General features: G+C 34.7%; 3 protein-coding genes and 1 long non-coding RNA gene across 12 annotated transcripts; 1 reads left to right on the plus strand and 3 right to left on the minus strand.

Moving 5' to 3' along the window:
* Positions 1-209: 209 nt before the first annotated feature.
* Positions 210-10,591, minus strand: LOC126917714 (thymosin beta). Its single transcript, XM_050724937.1, has 6 exons — positions 10,362-10,591; positions 2,172-2,324; positions 1,882-1,995; positions 1,177-1,290; positions 950-1,063; positions 210-868 (listed from the first exon to the last, which is right to left on the minus strand). Exons 2-6 carry the CDS (start codon positions 2,299-2,301, stop codon positions 840-842), a joined length of 501 nt encoding a protein of 166 aa, XP_050580894.1. The 5' UTR covers positions 2,302-2,324; positions 10,362-10,591; the 3' UTR covers positions 210-839.
* Positions 3,544-11,204, plus strand: LOC126917720 (uncharacterized). 7 transcript variants are annotated; one of them, XR_007711038.1, is made up of 8 exons: positions 3,544-3,901; positions 4,049-4,341; positions 4,466-4,612; positions 5,736-7,186; positions 7,257-8,211; positions 8,274-8,855; positions 9,527-9,703; positions 9,869-11,204. It is a non-coding gene; the product is annotated as an uncharacterized LOC126917720 (long non-coding RNA). The 7 variants fall into 7 exon arrangements; XR_007711033.1 differs by having other exon boundaries at positions 9,527-11,204; XR_007711036.1 differs by lacking the exons at positions 9,527-9,703; positions 9,869-11,204 and adding an exon at positions 9,019-9,446 and having other exon boundaries at positions 3,544-3,972.
* On the minus strand, positions 11,170-15,103 carry LOC126917693 (pre-mRNA-processing factor 6). Its single transcript, XM_050724874.1, has 9 exons — positions 14,824-15,103; positions 14,673-14,732; positions 14,469-14,595; positions 13,840-14,390; positions 12,983-13,763; positions 12,704-12,919; positions 12,284-12,625; positions 11,864-12,207; positions 11,170-11,776 (listed from the first exon to the last, which is right to left on the minus strand). Exons 1-9 carry the CDS (start codon positions 14,916-14,918, stop codon positions 11,497-11,499), a joined length of 2,796 nt encoding a protein of 931 aa, XP_050580831.1. The 5' UTR covers positions 14,919-15,103; the 3' UTR covers positions 11,170-11,496.
* Positions 15,104-15,684: 581 nt separating this feature from the next.
* LOC126917697 (NF-X1-type zinc finger protein NFXL1) lies at positions 15,685-18,806 on the minus strand. 3 transcript variants are annotated; one of them, XM_050724880.1, is made up of 5 exons: positions 18,661-18,806; positions 18,225-18,537; positions 18,021-18,133; positions 16,258-17,938; positions 15,685-16,152 (listed from the first exon to the last, which is right to left on the minus strand). In XM_050724880.1, exons 2-5 carry the CDS (start codon positions 18,486-18,488, stop codon positions 15,724-15,726), a joined length of 2,487 nt encoding a protein of 828 aa, XP_050580837.1. In that variant the 5' UTR covers positions 18,489-18,537; positions 18,661-18,806; the 3' UTR covers positions 15,685-15,723. The 3 variants fall into 3 exon arrangements, with proteins under 3 accessions (XP_050580837.1, XP_050580834.1, XP_050580835.1); XM_050724877.1 differs by having other exon boundaries at positions 18,651-18,798; XM_050724878.1 differs by having other exon boundaries at positions 18,225-18,558; positions 18,651-18,797.
* Positions 18,807-19,024: the final 218 nt, after the last annotated feature.

The following is a 19,024-nucleotide window of genomic DNA, read 5'->3' on the forward strand; positions in this document are numbered from 1 at the left end:
TGGTTGTGTTTATATTATAAAAGGACCTTTAGTGAACTAATATACACATTTCCTTTGTTTGTATTTTCGCGCGACGGTTCGAAAGTCGTATTTCCCAAGATACATTATACAAATAATAATTCTTATACATTAGTCTTTTATATATAAATTTAATTAATACTAAACTCGATAAAAAAATTTCAAAAGAGGTTCAAATATTACAAGACACCTTCTTACAAATTACTGTTTTATTCGTCATAATTTTCATCGGAATGACAATGCGATGTGTACGAAATATTAAAAAAGTACAATAGCCCCTTATATAAAATATGATTTTTACAGAAATATAAGATCAACCGCTGTACCATTGCGATATTCTGTAACGCATGCAATGCTACCAATTTTGTTGCTATCGAAAATAACGTTTTGCCTGCGTGCAGCTTTCTTAGTATAAAAAGTACATCCTTTGGCGAGTTAGTATTAAAGACGGATGTCGATGCAAGCCCAAAGTTATTTAAGGCTGGTAACTTTAGGAATCAGATCAATGGTTTGTGAAGTTTTATCGCATATTTTTTTCTTTTTTCTTGTCTTTTAAATTAAATTTGGACCTGAACCTTCATCGTCGTTCCGTTGTTAATAGTTTTGTGTAAAAATCGACTTGTGCGTCTCGCCGAAAGGGACGCTCATGGCGGTAGGATAAGTATAATCATAAGATTACATTAACACAGTGTTTCGCATTCTCCTTTTTTCTTGTCGACAATGTATGAATAATTGTTATAAAATGTCACGATATAGAAAATGGAAGAAATGACGAGTCGCTGCTTCCTTTCTTTTCCGTTCTTTTCGTTTTAAAAGCTTCCTTAAGCAGCTATCTTTTCTGCGTCGATTGCTAAAACAAAAAAAAACATCATCTTGATAAGAAAAATATTGTCTTTTATTAATAATATATTTACTTCGAATTCTAGCTTACCTTCTTTGGTAGGCAAGGGATTTTTCTCAAGCGTTTCCGCATGTTTCAATTTTGCGGGATTGAAATTCTCAATGTCAGAGATCAGCTCTTGCTTTTCTTTTTCCTGCTGGATCACTGCACAGAAAAATTTGATTTGTTAACATTTTCCTTGGATCAAATTAATAATTTCTCTCAAAAATTATGAAAGGTAAACGAAATATATGGAAATCATAAAATATGATACTGACCATCCATATCAGGTAGGAAAATCTTTTCTTGAGTTTCAGTGTGCTTCAGACTGCTTGGGTCGAATGTCTCGATGCCTGACATAAGCGTTTGTTGAGTCTTCTCCGCAGCTACATCTGTAAGACGTAAATCGAGATTAAAGAACGGAATATGAAACATGTAAGAGAAAACTATGAAAGGTATGGTCACCGTGGAAACCAGTGAAATTACACCAACTATATATTTATGTAACAATTTCATTGTGTCGCTATATCATGAAATTATTTTAAAATAATTGTAGTTGCCCAATTTTATCAAAATTACGAATAAATATAAATTTTTTACAGAGAACTTATTTATTAATGCAAAGAAAGTATATATATTATTTTTAAATAGTTTCCTCTAGCAAGGAACATTAAAGCCTTATTGTTATTGGGATATTTCAAAAAACTGTTTATCGCGATAGTGGACGTAACATCGTGTTGTTATCGTGGACGCAGTACAGAGTACAAGACTACCGACAACTGACAACCTAATTGGACATGCAAAACAATTCCTTCTAAGCGGCTGAAAGCGAAAGTGAATAAGCTTGGTTTGGTCACGTATATTTTGGTCACCTCGAAGCACCAAAAGCAACAGCATACCCTCCTTTTGATCCCGTCCAAAGTAGAAGCAGGGAATCTGAGAATCAAGTATTCTCCTAAAAATCAGATAAGTTTCTATGATACCTTTGGCATTGGGTAATATGATCTTCTCTTTCGTATCGGCATGTTTCAATTGATCTGGTTTAAACGTCTCCACATCGTGGATTAATTCAGAATGTTGTCGTTCTTGTCGCACGTCTACATATTACAGTATTACATGCATTATAATCGATAATTTTGAGAAACAAAATTATTAATATTAGAGCTCTATATGTCTATAAAGTTACAGGATATTGAATCATAAGAATTACATTCAAATAATTCTGTAATACAATGATTTTGGGAGAGAGAAGTAAGAAATATTTGCGTTGTACCTTCAGCGGAAGGTAGAACGTTCTTCTCAGCGGTCGCGGCTTTCTTCATACAGCCATGATTGAAACCTTCTAACTCGCTTTTCAAGTCTAAGGCTACTTTTGGCAGGTCTTTCAACGACGGATTCGACATGGTGATGTGTTGTACTCTTCAATCTGAAACAAGCAAACATTTCTTTATATTAACAAAAATATTTCATAACACCAATTGTGTATCATTGATTAAATAAGATATAATAAGTGTGTATTATAATTACATATATTTTAATTACAAAAATAATTTGTATAATATAACCTCGATAGATTACTTGTTAATATCCAAAAACGTCATAAATAAATTTATAACTATTTAAGAAATTATAAGATTTTATAACACAAATTTTCCGTCCCTAATCTAAAAGTAACAATCTCTTTTATTTGTACTTTGCTACCCGCAAGAGTTTCGTTTGAATATCGATGTCCAGAAGAATATCCAATTATAAAACTGACATCAACAACTAGAATTACAATCTGAAATGACCTGTCGGGTTTTGTCCGTGGACGCGATATGTTTTTGTTTACCGTCCAGTTGAACAAAAGATGCCTAGAAAACGAACAAGTTATATTCGTAATAAAACAGAATACAATTATTCTTGGACTACCTCTAACGAAATTTCAAGATATTTTATATAATATACACAATATATAAGTACAAATTTTCTATGGTAAGTATTCAAATATTAAGGTTGCTCGAAAAATTCGTAGCGAAAGTTAAGAAAGATTTAACTAGAGTTAGAATTTTTGCCATCTACATACATGTAAGTTACCGAATCTTTTCTTAAAAAATTGTTTATCTTCTTCACACTAACAGAATGCAACTTTTTATACATTTATGGAAAATTTAAAAGTGCAAAAATTATATTGGAACAATTTGAACTCAATCTGAAAAAATATATAAAAGTTGTAAGATATTCACTACAAAGTTATATTTAGTAAAAAATTAATGTAGTTTACTAAATAAAATATGTCAAACATAAAATGTATTTATTACCTTATTTATCATCTTAAACATGTACTGTGAATTAATAATTGAAAATGATCTCATTGAATACTGAAACTTACTAATGTTGCTGACGATTACTTGTTTATACTTTTGTGATCCTTGCAAAATATATACTTGTCTTAAGTATTTGGAACTGTTGTATACATTTCTAGAATCATTTATGGTTCTATCAATATAATTATGATAGTTGGATGTCATTTCGGCATTAATAAAATTTTTAAATGTTTCGTATAACACATGTAATATGTTCATAAAAATTGTAAGAATACTTTCGTGACATATGTAAACGATATACAGCTGTATATCGCTCCGAATCGCGATACTTGCTGCAACTTTTAGCCCATTCTCTTTATTCTCGGTTGAACAATGATTGAGCGTCGGATATATCGAAAACAAGAAGAAGCGAGAATCTGCAAGTGTCAGCGAACGAGTCGGTTCATTGTCATCGTGTTACCGAGAATCGAACGAAGTCTGTGTACACAAACGTGATACGCGCACTCGAGTGTGCGCGTCTATCGACCAAACATATCGATATCGAATGCTCCTCGTGACGCTTTCAATGCATATTGGCAGGAACGTCGGAATTTAAACGTTGAAAATTCTTTCATATAATGCACACGCTATATATAGAAGGACTCGACGATACTAAAATGGAAAATTTCAAATTGGATTTGATTTACTCTACACTACAGTACGTTACGTTTACTCTGCCACCTCACAACCTATCATTTTTCTACCATTCTTTGTTATTTCTTTTCAAACGTATAAATTTGAAATTTTAACATTTTTGCATTATTATATATTGTTATTACATATTATGCATTATTTTATTTTTTAGATTCATAAATATTAAATATAAAAGATCAAGAAGAGACAGAAGGATTATAAAGCAAAAGATTTGATTCACTCTACACATTAGGTTACCCTGCATTTACTCTATTACTACATAATCTGCAATTTTTCTACCATTTTTTTTTAGTTTCTTTCCAAACGTACAATTTGAAATTTTACTATTTTTGCGTCACTGTATATTATTACAAAACTGCGCATTTTTATGCAATTACGGAAAATTTGAAGATATAAAATGCATATAATACATATTATATGTAAAGATATGTGAAAATATTCAAAGTAGAGTACTTATTTTATTAATTATATTTATAAAAATATGAATTTTTATAAACATAATTAAGCTTAATTATTTTTATTGTGCATTATAAATGGTTAGTATATTATACATTACTCTATTTTCTAGATTTGTATATATTAAATATTAAACATGAAGAATTAAGAAAATGCAGGAGTGTAAAGCAAGAGATTTTTCAATTGATGGAAGATGAAGACAGATGGAAGTACTATAAATTCCGGACGAATAACGGCACTGTTTCTAGTGAATGCAAAGGTAGGCAAGTATTCCTTGTCTAATATTTTACAGTCTCCTCTTGTTCGTGTTTCTTTTTTCCTTTTTATAAGTGAAAATAACGGATTGGCCATAATTATGTCGGAACATAATCGGACACGTAACATCTTAAAATGCAACGTGTTACGTTAATTGCAATTAGTGGACTCGTTTAATCGTATCTAGTCGGACTTGGTTTGTGTAAAAATGTTATTAGAGAAACGCAAGCAAGATACGATATCTCTCATTAATAAAATCTGTCTGGAGATTCTTTGTTGTCTAAATTTCGTATTACACGCCAGTAACTAATGCGTTACGAAGCGGAAGCTAAAGCTTGCTACTTCCGGTTCGCGTTTCTTTCCATTTCCTTTCTGGTCACATATCCTCCTCTGTGAATTCTTACTGAAACGTCGGCATTTTTATGAACCAGGATTCTCATTCACTCAGTTTAATCTCACAAATTATATTTGCTTTAATCAAACAAATTTATAAATTTACGAATTTATAAAATCCTTCTACTATACTACACTATATTTATGTATTTTACCAAATTTTAAGAATTAAAAAAATTCATAAACAAAGAATAAATTCATAATAAAAGTACTTAGTCATAAACTGTTTTGCAAAGCATTTGTATGTATTACATATATATATTCATGAAACGTAAATAATAAAATGGTTTTAATGTATGTTGAAATATAATTAATAATCCATGCACGTTCCGTCGTAAGAAACTTGACAGAAAGACTCGTCATATGTTCATACATCGAATCCGGCACTCACGGTTCTTTTACATTTTACAGTTGTTGGAACAGTGATGCACAATCGACATTGCTTCGCATTCACGGTATCTAAGCGATCTCAAAATCTTAAAAAACGCATGGTAATTTTCGTGTACAAGATTTGTCCTGTTCACTATGTGCAATATTATAGCAAAATGAAGTATATTCGCAAATGAATACAGTTTCGCATGTTTGACCGGCAGGCATGTACAATTAAAAAAGCTTGTGCACCACTGAAGTTAGAATGACTCACATTCGTCGGGCTCTCCCTACCATTTCTTTCTGTGTTTTCGCTTCCACTTCGTTTTTTCCCTATTTACGTCGCTTATATTCGTTACTTTTAGGCATTTCAACGACTGTTTTGAACAGACGAAAATATCACTAGCCAAGAAGATTGTACATTGTACTTTTACATCGAAACTTGTACTTTAGAAGAAACTTGTACATTTCATAAAGCGGACTCACTGGTTCAAAGTCGCAAAACCTTTATCAGTACTTGAAACTGTTATGACTATGACACAATGCTTCTTGGAGTTCCATTATCGTTTGAGAGAAATCAACATTATTTATATTTCAAAGAGCAAGTTGCGTTAAATGTGTTACATAAAAGTTCTGGACCTACGATATTTTTTACAAACATATTTTTAAAAAATCAAGTAACAAATTTCACTCTCTGACAAAATCTAACATCGAAGTACTTTCTAATGAAGAACAGTACTCAATCTAACTTGAGGAGCTATTTCTTTCAAAATTTCTTATGATTATATTCGTTCTAAAATTAGTTGAGTATAGACTAGTCTTGCAACAGGCAATAAGAAATATACACAAGTGCGATAAGACAAAAAGAACAGAATGGAAGAAATTACAGATTCAAGAAGGATGAGAAGACACAGATATAGCGTACATCAGTGGCTCCAAGAGAACGTTTCAAGGGATACGTTCCAACGGTGGGTCAGCATCGACAAGGCTGTGTATAGGTCCTTATATGGTAGCCAGCCGTATGGCTGTATATAGAGAGAGCTCGAAAGAGGCTGAATACGCAACTGTGAAACACATTCGTGTCCTTTACGTATCCGCTTGTTGAATATTTCTTCTCTCCCTATCGTCGGTACACGTGTAGGAGTCTTGCATCGAGTGCACGCATACGAAAGCACCCACTGGTCTGCGTTATGCGTAACGGTAACAAAAGAAGAGGAGATTGCTTTAGTTGCACGGTTAGCACGTTTGAGTATGTCCAATACATACGAATTAATCTTCTCAAGGCTAGTTCCATTTTTCAAAATTGTATATAACTTTATGAAAAAAACAAGCCTTTATACATAATAAAGAATCTCATAGTAATGCCAAAATTAATGTAGTCTTATTCAAATGCTTGATATCGTACGATTTCACGGCATGTTACAACGTTAAGTCGGTCGATTTCACAAAAGTCAAGAAAGCAACGGTAGTTCTCAATGATTCTAAAAGATGTATCTCATTGGATTATCACGATACAACGAGGGGGGAGAGGAGGGCTAAAAACGACTTCAGTACGCCAGTGTCCGAAGAGAAATCACGATAAATCCTACTTGATCTCGCGAGGAGAAAAGAGGTCTGCAAGTTAATAAGGAAACTAGGTTGCTCGCACCGACGCGCTAGCCGGTTTGCAGGACGCGTCGGTGTACGCTACGCTTCGACGAGCCATGCTCATCGCGAGATTGAACATATCATACGAGACTCACGTTTAACTGGGTATCTTGAAATCTCTGTACTATAATTACCATGAAGAACGTTTAGTACTTTGTCATAAACAACAGTAATTATTCGAATTTTGACGTCATTCATACATATCTTGTACATTGAACGTTTATAATATATATTTTTAGCTGAAGAAGATACGAACAGCTGCAAAGGGATCGCGCGCATTATTCATAACTTCTACGTAAGTCTGGTGAACGGACCGGCGTGTGTCTGGAACCGATCGACTGTAAACGCATCCGGTGGAATCGATAAGATCAGTTAATCGTCCAAAGGTTTCTGGGCAGACATTGTCGTGGGTTCGTGGTAAAGAGAGATCTTACGGCTGACGGCTAACGAGTTCGCGCGGTCTGCCAATTAACTTGGGTAATCGCGTTTAATGGAGGACCCTCAGTGGCGTATGCAGCGGTTCGTTTCTGAGCGGACTCGTGTGGCGTTTGGCTATTGCATTGACCAGTTAATGGTGCTGGTGAACTACGCACACGCTTGGCCACCTACGTATACCGTCAAATACCCACGTAAAAGCGTGCAGCATGGCTAGAAAATGCGTTTGCTTGCGATGATTCCGTGTTGCGCTCGCGCTCCGAGCAAACGCGATACAAACGCCCTCTTTTTCTCTCTTTCTTCTTCTCTTCCTCTCTCTTTCGTGCAACCGTGACGGCTAACGAACCCTGGACGCGCGCGTATCGTATCGAGCGGTGGCGCGTACGTTCAGGGACGTATTACGTGTTACCAAGCGGCTTGTCCTGCTCACAGACTTGAAAATACACTTCTTTCTGTCCTTATCGTATAAAATGAATTTTTCAGGTTCCAAAAGTATCATAAAAATTTCTATTGAAGAGCCCTAATTTAATTTTGTTAATCTCGTTAATCTCATTAACCTTATCAATATTAAGGTATAGATTTCGATATATCTTTGTAATTAATAAATATTTAACTGTATTTATAGTTGTAAGAAAAGCAAGAATTCACCGCGAACGATAACAGCCACGTCATACATTAAATTATACCGCTATTTCGACGCAGTAACCGATGCGGAAGGAATCCTCTTCAGCGGTCAAGATTTCGTGAACGAGGACCAAGGTATACACCGTGAATGAATAAAGAACTCTGAAGAGAACCCTTTGACCCAATCTTGATTGCAGATTGCTTTCGTCATTACGCTTCTGCATGACAAGCTACATCCCGATTGTGATACTTGACGAATAAGGGGTGATACAGTCGTGTTCAGAAGGCACTCTTTTCGTCAGAAACGTACAATAAATCTTCTACCATTTCTACCATTTGTTTAATAAATTAACGATATATTACAAAAAATTTTTTTTAAAGAAAATCATAACATTTTATATAAGTTCTAACATCAAGCTTTTTAATATTTCCTTTTTATTAATCATTCCATTATATTCTAGATTTAATTGTAGATTATGTTCTAGGTTCTAGTCCAGTATCGACCTTGAGTGTGCTCGAAGAAGTCTTAGGATATTTCTCTTCCGGAACGTGAATGAAATAGCGGTGTGCGCGCGCCCCTTTGGGGCTGTCGTGTAAATATATACGTGTCGGTTTTATACATGTAGGGTTGCATCGGGGGAGCGGTCGACTGGTGGCAGACGGTTTCATCGATTGGCAATGCGGGGGTCGAAGAGTGGGGTATCTGAACTCTTCACAGCTATCTATGCGTACTACATAACGTATCGACGACCTCGGCTTTCATGGTCAATGGTAAAAAGGTGATTTTTTAATACATCGCGTGGAATTTACCTCGATCCTCGTTCTTTTTCCACTAACACACAAGCATTTGTAGATATTAGAAGTATATATCAGAATTATTAAAAGGCATAGATGTAAAATACATGCTATTAGAATAGATTATAAAAATGTATTTATTTTCAGGTAAATGACTGAATCTTATTTAAAGAAAACTTCTAGTGGAAGTATGGATTTGTCATCAGATATTTATCTAGTTTGGACGCACTAAATTACAAATACATAGATACAAGTTATCATACCCGTTATGTTCAAGAATAAACCGATGTGTTATACGTATGAGACATCGCAAATAAAAATTGTATCTGCTATACAAATCGATAAACAGAATTTCTAGAAGTTTTACTTATTCGAAATATCTGCTCGTTTGCCTTGAAACGAGCCAACTTGTCCGAGACATGATAAAATGCAAATACCGCTGGATTCTCCCTTATGAAGATATCACGCATGAATATGTGTAGATTTAATTAGAGAAAAACGCTATTTGTATTGCATGTACTGTAATGTAATGAATCCACCAAGGCAACTATTTATTAAAAAGAATATTTGTTTCATTATTGTTTTACTTAAAATAATTACTTAATTACTATTATTTGTTTCCAAATATTTTCAAGGGAAAAATTAATTTTTCCAGAAATCTAGCTCCCGACAAAAGGCAGTAAATACTTGCGATTACAAGGACAAAAGCGTGCTTGCCAGTCGGCAACCAGAAGCGCATTTGTGTGCTTGATGCGCGGCGGAGTGCATCTGTCAAAACCACGCCCTTGTCCCATCCTATCATCCTAACGGACTCACAAGAGCCCAGCGATAAGTACTTACTTACTTAATAGTCAATGCTTCCAAAATTCGTATGACTCATTTATCCCAAGCTTAATTATTATTTCAATTGTTTACCGGCATATACAAAAATATATTTCTACGGATTATAAAGTGTGTGAAACACAAAGGGTGGTAATAATAATATTTCTTATTTTAGATATTCAAATATCGCAAAAGTATAATAGCAATTTATACAAGACGCTACGATGAAATATTTTAAACGCCTGCTATACAAAAGAAAAAAAAATGAAAAAATTTATTATTTCGTATCAACGATTCAGATTCGTAGGTGTACAGAACGCGTATGGAGATTTGACCACACCCCTCCATTTTCGATCGGCGAATAATGAAGACGATCGATATCCTCAAAAGTATATTATCCTTATGGCGATTTCCAAGTTCAGGCGCAGGAAGAATGATTCGAGTGACTAACCGATACCGATCGTCTTCGATCAGTTTTCGTCTTCTTAAAAAACATGCAACTATACACACACGATACACGATACCGCCTTTCTTCGAACGGCAACGAAGAAAGCCGGTTCGCTTTGATACGTCAACGAAAATATCACCGTATGCTTTTTTATACACTTGAAAGCGCATGCAATTTAGATGATCGTAGATAGAATGCATCGGCGGCAAAGAGCACTGACCTGTCAGTTGTCACTTAGAGAGATAGGCAAGCGCAACACCGTCCAGCCAAACGTTCAAGGGCAGGATGGAGGCAGTACACTGACTGACCGGCTAGTGATTCCACGGCACGTAACACCAGGTAACACCGGCGAACCACTCTTCCACTCTTCCTTCTGCCGATCCTACGCTCGCACCGTTCAACCCCACCACAAATTCAGACCCCGAACGTTGACCAATCACGTACCACCGTTTCACTCCCGCTCACTACCAAATTCCTCCTTCCATCCATCGAATACTTCCTCCAATGGTCTCCTTGACCGTCATCGGGAGGGTGGCTGACTCACCCTTCGCGACAAGTATGATTTTGCATTCGATGCACGAAAAAGTTTCATGTTTTTTAGGCGTAAACTCGCTTTCAATACTTTTATTTCGTTATTAGATTATGTTCTTTTTCTTCGTTTAGCAATTATTTATACGACGGATATTATTCCTGGATAAATTGGAATAGCAGTCGCAAGCAAAAGTACCGAAGAAATGCACCGTTGCTATTTCTGGCACGATGGAAAGGGAGCAGGGCCGAAGGACGTTCTAGGGGTTGACGAGAGGTGGAATGACTCATCTTATAGTTATCCCAGCTGCGCGTCATATGGCAGTCCCGTTGGGTGTTTCTAGCACTTCGAAATAGCCCGGTATATTCGGAAAAATTGACTTATTTAAAGGAAGAGCAATACCGTCCATTACGGTGCTTTTCAATAAATGTTTCGTCTCCTAGTTGGATCAAATAAGTATTAATTACAAAAATGTATTGAAGGAAAGGAAGTATTCCTATAAACTGAAAAATATATAAATTTTATTATTTTTTATGAATTGAATTTCTTGATTAATAGTTCGAAACTGTTTTAACTATAGAGTAAAATAAGTCATAGACGATATGTAGAGTAGCAATACGCATTGCTAGTCACATTAAGCATAATAAAATATATATGTACTTTAAAAACATTCAAAACGAAAATGTAAATAAATTAAAAGTACATATATATATATATAAATTTTAAAGGATTTTACAAGATATAGGATGTTATTTATTCTATTGTTATAATTAATAGTTAATTTTTAAAAAATAGATATATACAATATTCTAAATTACTTAATTAATTATATTGGAATCGGTAAATCTTTTGCAACTAATACTAAAATTTGATCAGTATTCAAACACCAGTTCGCTATATTCTTTGATACTTTACACCAATTTTCACCATGATGGGGTTCTGCAGCAATGCATCTTTTCTTTACATCTTCTTGTTGCTCTTCTGTACCGTTTAGAAGCTCAAATTTGTAGAAATATGCCCACGCATCTCCCAAATCTGGATCTATCTTCACTGTTCGATTGAACCAGTCACGACATTTCGAAATTTTATGTTCACACCAGAATAATCTATAAAATAATTATTAAAATGATAAAAGATTATTCAAATAATCCATATGCCATTATATAAAAATATCGTAATAAACAGTCACTCACTTAGATACTGCAAGAAGCACGTGTGGATCATGCTCGCACTTTTTCAAAGCATCAACGCTTTTAGTTTTCCTCTGTGGTCGAGGTTCCATAAAAATTGCCTCTGCCCAAAGTAAACCAGACGTTGGACATTCTTGAAGTGCTTTTGCCATAAGCGTATTTGCCATATCTCTAACACCACCAGTTTTTAATTCATTTCTGATAGCTTCTAACCAAAGTTCTGGATTCTTCGGATTTTTTAGGCGAGCCTTCTCCAGAACTGACCTAGCTTTAGTAACTTGACCCTTTCTGTGCTCTAATTGTGCTAATAAACGCCATAGTGGAATAGAAGTGGGACATTTTTTTATCTATAAAATAAATAAAACTAAAAGATTACTTTCTAACTAAAACTGAATTAATAAAAAGAAAGAAGAGAATGCTTACAGCTTGATTGTATGTTTCCAAAGCTTTGTCCAAGTTTCCTTGCTGTTCTTCGATCTGCCCTTTCATTAGCCATAGTTTCGGGAAATCATCGAATGCTTCTAGAGCTTCTTTCAGAAGCAGTAAGGCTGCGTCGAGATTATTCAAAGCCCATTCTAATTTTGCGCTTTTCATCATAACTCTAGGAGTTGGTGCAGACGCTCTTGCTTTCGCGAGCAACCGTCTAGCTCTTTCGTATTCAGAATTTTCTGATTCTAGCTTCACGGCTGCTAACCAAATCTCCTCCGAATTTGGATTTGCTTGAAACGCAAGTGATAAAATACCTCTTGCTGCTGGAACATCACCCTTAAAATAGAATATAACATTACTCATAGATTATAAAAGCACTATCGTGAAATTTCATTTTTCATGAATTTTACTTACAGCCAACCACTTCGATTTTGCGCCCATAAGCCAAAGTACTTCACTCTTTGGACAGTGAGCAACTGCTCTTTGAAGCAAAGATTCTAAAGACTCTCGCGTTCCATAAGTTTTCTCAAAGTAAGCTGCACGTAACCAAATAGACTTCTTACTAGGGAATGTCGATAACGCATAAGCGTAGACTGCTCTAGCACATTCTAGTGCCCCTTGTTGAGCGCACTAAAACAATAAATGCAATAAGTAATTGATCATATGACTATAAATACAAATATAAAATATTACGGTTTCTGCGTCTTCCATCCACGTATGTTTCCTGTCTTCTTCTTCCACTCCAAAACCAATAATTGCCTTAACAATAACTTGACATGTATGTACTGCTCCAGCTTTTTCAGCCTCCATAGCTTCTTTAAACCAGTGTTCTCTATTAATTTCCACTCCGTTCGCGCTCAAAGAAGATATCGCACGATCGATAATTTTCTCTACCATATGTTTATTTCCGTTTGCTTCTTCCAATTTTGCGGCTGTTGTCCAGATTTGTCTATCTGTTGGAATATTTTCTCTTGCTTTGTTAAGAACTTTCCTAGCATTATCATAAGTTTCCAATCGAGCAAGAGCAAGCCATAGATCTACACTGGTTGGACAGCACTCGACTGCTCGACTGAGCAAAATTCGTGCGTCTTCTGGTTCTTCTAATTCTACTGCAGCTTTCCATAATCTCACTGAATTTGGAATATGCTCTAATGCTTTGCGATATACTCTTCTTTTCGCTTTTGTTTCTGTTTCTAAATCCGCCGCTTTTATCCAAATTCTAACAGATGTTGGTATGTGCCGTACAGATTGTGCAATTACAGCTTTAGCTGTATCTGGTGGCTGCAGCCTAGCCGCTTCTAACCATAAATCTTCCGACGTAGGGTTCACTTCACAGCCTTTCATTATTAAATTCCGTGCAGCTTGCACTTTCCCGGTAACTTCCTCTAAACGAGCAGAAGCGATCCATGCTGGTGGATGATTAGGATTTGTCTCCCTTACAGATTTTAGTAACAACCTAGCTTTCTTGATATCACTGAAATTAAGAATAAATATTAACTTCATTGAATTATAATTACCATTAAGATACATTTGATGTTTCTTTAACTCACTTGATATCACCACCATATGTTGGTATCATACTTTGCAAATCTGTGAGATAACCCTTAGGATCAACAACAGTTTGCCCTTCTACAGAATCAGAAACCTGATTCAACTTGACATTCATTAAAGTATTTCTAGCTTGTCCAATTTTTCTTAAATCTAAGTCTCCTGTTGGTGTTAACATTCCGGGTGTCGCTACACCAGGCATCATTGATGCCAAACCACTTGATGGATCTATACTGGTAGATGTTTCTCCTCCTAAATTTCGTGCAAGGACGGAATCCGGTAATGGTGTAAATTTTTCCGCCCGTGGGTTTCGTTGCTTTCGATTTCTAGCGTCACCGACTTCTGGAACATTTTTCCATTCTTCCTCGGCTACATTTACTAATTCCCTTTTCAAGTCAGAAAACTGTTGTTGTATTTTAGGACGTTCTTGACGATACCTTTCTAACTCTTCTCTAAGTCTTTTTTCTCTATATTCTTTACGCTTTTCATCCATTCGTTTGTCAATTGCCTCATAAATAGCATCAGCTTCTTCATCGTCCTTATCATATGGATCCTGCAAGATACTTAATCATTTAATAAATTGAATCATATAATTATAAATATTTAATAAAGTGTTGTTTCATTGTCCTACTTTACTGAATAAAGATCCTCCATATCCAGAAAATTCATCATAATTAGAATCATTCAAATCCTCTTCATCTTCTTCTTCTTCTTCTTTTTTCTTTGTTCTTTTTGTTGGTGGAGCATGTCTATCATCCCTACAAACAAGATATGAAACATTGATACGAAATACTTCAATTAAAGGGGAAAAGCTGAGATATAATACAGTACTCACGAAACATCGTTAGCATCACGAGCTGGACCGATATCAGATCTAGTTGTAAATCCAGTAGCTCTAAAAAACAAGGTGTTAAAGCCATATATTAATATTTTATTTCGTTAAAAGGGGTTAGGTTAGCTAAATAGCATTGCTTTTTATATATTACCCTCTTCCAACACCAGCAACATATCCTAAAGGTGCCGGAACACCCAAAAAATGTTTTTTATTTCTCGTTGATAACGAAACCGATGGACCTGCCATTCTAACTTTTTGTTGATCCACTTATGTAAACACAAATAAAATTCTTTTGTACACCTAACCTCTAAATGATACAAACGTCTGCTTCAAAAGGTTGAAAGGTGACTTTTTAATGCTAGATGGCACTTTAAAGAAACTAACATTTAATAGGGCTAAATTTATCATTAGTCCATAAAAAAATAAACTGTAGATAAATAATTTTTAATAATTTGATTACTTTATCTTACAGTAGTAAAGTTGATTTGCACCAAAACACTACATAGTAAAATAAAAATCCAATACAATATTAAATGTTCTCTCACAATTTTGCTAACCATTAGACATATAACAGAAATTTCCAAAATATACATAATCAAAAATTCTTTGGGCCTTGTAATTCTATGGCACAAATATAGTTATACATTAGTTGATAAATTATTGAAAGTTTCGGCATTAATTTATTAACCGTTTGAGTTCCAAGCAGCGCGATCGCACTGTTTAGATTTTGTGTCGAAAAGTCCCAGTACATTTAAATGCTACGGACGACTGGCAGTATTTTGTATTTCATCGTTACCTTCCCAATAATTTTTATTGAATAAAACTTGAAATATTTATAAACCAATAGTACGTATATATAATAATATAGATACATTTCATAAAGTAACAAATATGACGAGCGCTATTGCGCTGTTTGTTGATTTTTTGACCCAGTTTTTTCAATGACCCCTGGGACTCAAACGATTAAACTAAAATTAAAAATATAATCTAGATTTATAATGGGAATTACAAGTCATTGCAAACATACAGTTTAATATGTACATAATTTCGTTCACAATTGTTGGGCAGTCATGTAAAATATTACTATACCTATTGTACATATTAAAATGCCTAAAATCCAATATTTTCTATAATTATTACATGTCTTATTTTGTAATTGTTTTTTATCAAATTTATCCTTTCCCTTTCGACGGGGTTTAAATTTTCGTTCAAATTTCTCTATTTCTTGTTGATTACGTATTTCTTCAGCTTGCCGCTTTTGTTCTAATAAAGCAGCTTCGGCTTGACGTTTTTCGTTTATTAGTTTGGCACAAATATCATCGCATTTTATAGAAATTTCCTCTTTCTGCACCACGGAACAGATAAAATCTTTCTTAATACGTCTGCACACGCAAAACAGCTTCACCTTCTTGTTGCATTCCTTTCCATTCTTGCATGGACCAGGATGACAATCATTTATACATCGATGTCCACAAGGATACTGAAATGGAACATAATTAGCACATTTAACATTATAGTACATTTACTAGTAATATATATATATATAGACTGATTATTAATCCACGGTAATACATAATTTAATTACATTTTTGGGGCATTGATTCCCGCATTTGAGCAATTCATTACGTCTTTCAGCTTTAGCCGATGTTAATTCAGAACATCTATGATATAAAGTGCTTATACCACAATGGCATGGAATTTTAACTAATTGTTTGCAAGGGCTACATGGTGCAGGATGACAAGGTTCTGAGCATAAATGTGTGCATCCTTGTGGTCGTGCAAGCAAACATGGTTTTTCACACTCCATACACGGGGTACCATTTTTATTTTCTTCAGATGATGGTATTTTATGGCAAATCAATTCGCATGTATGATTCGTGCATAATAACGTTTTTCCACACAATCTTCCGCAAGACGTAGGTCTAGCCATGTGACAAGGCCATGGACGCGTTTCATGTCCTCCTAAACATGTAACTTGTACAGAAACTTCACATGGTGGACATGGTAATGTTTTTAGCTGATAAGTTTCCTTTTGTATGTCCCATGGTCCTGCTGGTTGCATCTTTATGTCATTTTTGCTCACCTTTAGCCACACTTTTGTGTGGCAAACAGCTACACAAAAATGACCACATCGTTTATATACCATACCGCAAATCTTTTTGCAAGGTGGACAGTGACCTTGATGGCATTTGTGGGTTTCTCGTTTGGGATGATGGCAAATTGGAGGTATTTTACATGGCTTATTGCAAGATGGTGGCTTGATCTTTTTTACTGTACCACATGGTACTGTTATCTTATTATATCCACATCTACATTGAATGACGTCAGTTCGTGCGCACGGATAACAAGGGCCGCTATGACAAGGAGCAGCACATTTGTGTTTGCGGCAGTTTAAAGCATTATCGCATACTTTTTCGCACACATTATACGTGTTTTTAATCAAGCAATCGCAGCATTTCTTATTACACAAATGTCTTCCGCACAACCGCATTTGCATGCACTTTTTATTGCAATGGAATTCTTTGCCACATGCAATTTCTTTCTGATAGCTGCCACATCTACACGATTTTGTGACTACCTCTAAACACTGCCCGCAGCGATCTGTATGACATCTCATATTACAATAATGCGAACCACAATTTAATAATTTTCCACATGTATCTCCACATGTGGGTAGCTGTTCTTGTTTGCAAGAAATGGCATAACGTTTTTTCCCACAAGGACAGGTTCTATTCTTCTCCAATGGACAGGGTTCACAGTCGCCAATTAAATGACATTTACTTTGACATATGTGAACATTACAAGAAAGAGGTCTACCACAAAGTTTATTACAAGTCCATAGACCTTCAGAGCATTGCTTTAATTCTTTGTTACTCTTACAGTGGCATTCTAGTAATAATATTTCTGGACAAGGAGGACATTCCCCTGAGTGACACACTTCTTTGCAAGTGTGTGGACATAACTTATACTCTTTGTTACATTCAGTACCACAACTCCATTCTTTGGCATTGCATCGTCGTTGTTGAGGCATTTGTTTGCCACAGTAGCATTTAATAGATACTGTCTTTGCACAAGGAGGACATGGTCCAGGATGGCAAAGCAAAACACATTTGTGACCACATTCTGGTTGCAGCAGTTTGTCGCATGTTTCTCCACAGGAATGTGGAATATTCCATGGACTATATGGGGGATCTATGGTTTTTTTACAAAAGCATTTATAATTACGAGGAATGTCATCTTGATTATATTCCATACGACATTTTGGACTAGAATAATATTCATATATAATATTTAAATGAATGTATTATCAATATACATATCTGCAGAACATTTTAAATTATTTCTTACCATCCCCATATTGATGTGATACCTTTCTCGCGTTTAACATTCAAACTATCCTGTATCCAATGCAAAATGCAAGACAGATGTAGAAAAGCAAAACACTTGTTACAATTCCAAATCTAGAACATTAACATATATTGTAATACAAAATGTATAACAAAGTTTATATGCCAAGTTTATATAAATTTATATAATTTTAAAAAAACATACTGGATCTGCTCTTTTTACAGTTGAAATACATATTAAACAAACAGCATTGCCAGATTGAAAAACATTAATTAAATATGATAAAATTTTTTCTGCATCTGCCTCTTTGCCTTGGTAGGCAGATATTACTTTTCCAACTATATTTTGTATATCCTCTTCATTTCTATCATCTTCATCCTCACTGGAAGATTCTAGATAAGCATTTGCTTCTAAATGTTTATTAATTGCTATTTTATTTTCTGCTTGAGCTTGTCTAAATTTCTGCATCTTTATTTAAAATTTTTATCTTACTCATGAAATATGTAATAACTTTGTCCTGTAATGACGAAACATAAAACTGTATACAGAAATACAATCAATGATGTTAATAATATTACAAAAATGAAAAAAGAACATATTTTCATATATAAAATAATAATTTGTATTTACCTATGCTTACATTTAAGTGAAGAAATATTTATAACATGTAAGTAGCTTACTGTAGCACATCAATCCCGCGTGAACGATATATTTTAGGAAACAAATAAAGTATTTTCTTTGAAATGAATTACATTCGAGTTATTCAAAATATCTGCCATATTCTTGCAACGTACTTCTTTAACAGTTAAAATATACAAACAACTCGACAATACATTTATTGGTTATTTTGTGGAAAATAATAGCATAGATAGGAATCAATCATTAACGATGCGATCACTGATATCGTAAATTACATTTGATTGGTTAATTCAAACGAGATAAATGAATCTATCATTCAAAGAGATATGTTTTATGATTTAACGAATTCAGAAGGATTCGCACAG

This window comes from Bombus affinis, chromosome 6 (assembly GCF_024516045.1).
Source record: "Bombus affinis isolate iyBomAffi1 chromosome 6, iyBomAffi1.2, whole genome shotgun sequence".
In the NCBI taxonomy this organism is placed as follows: Eukaryota; Metazoa; Arthropoda; class Insecta; order Hymenoptera; family Apidae; genus Bombus; species Bombus affinis.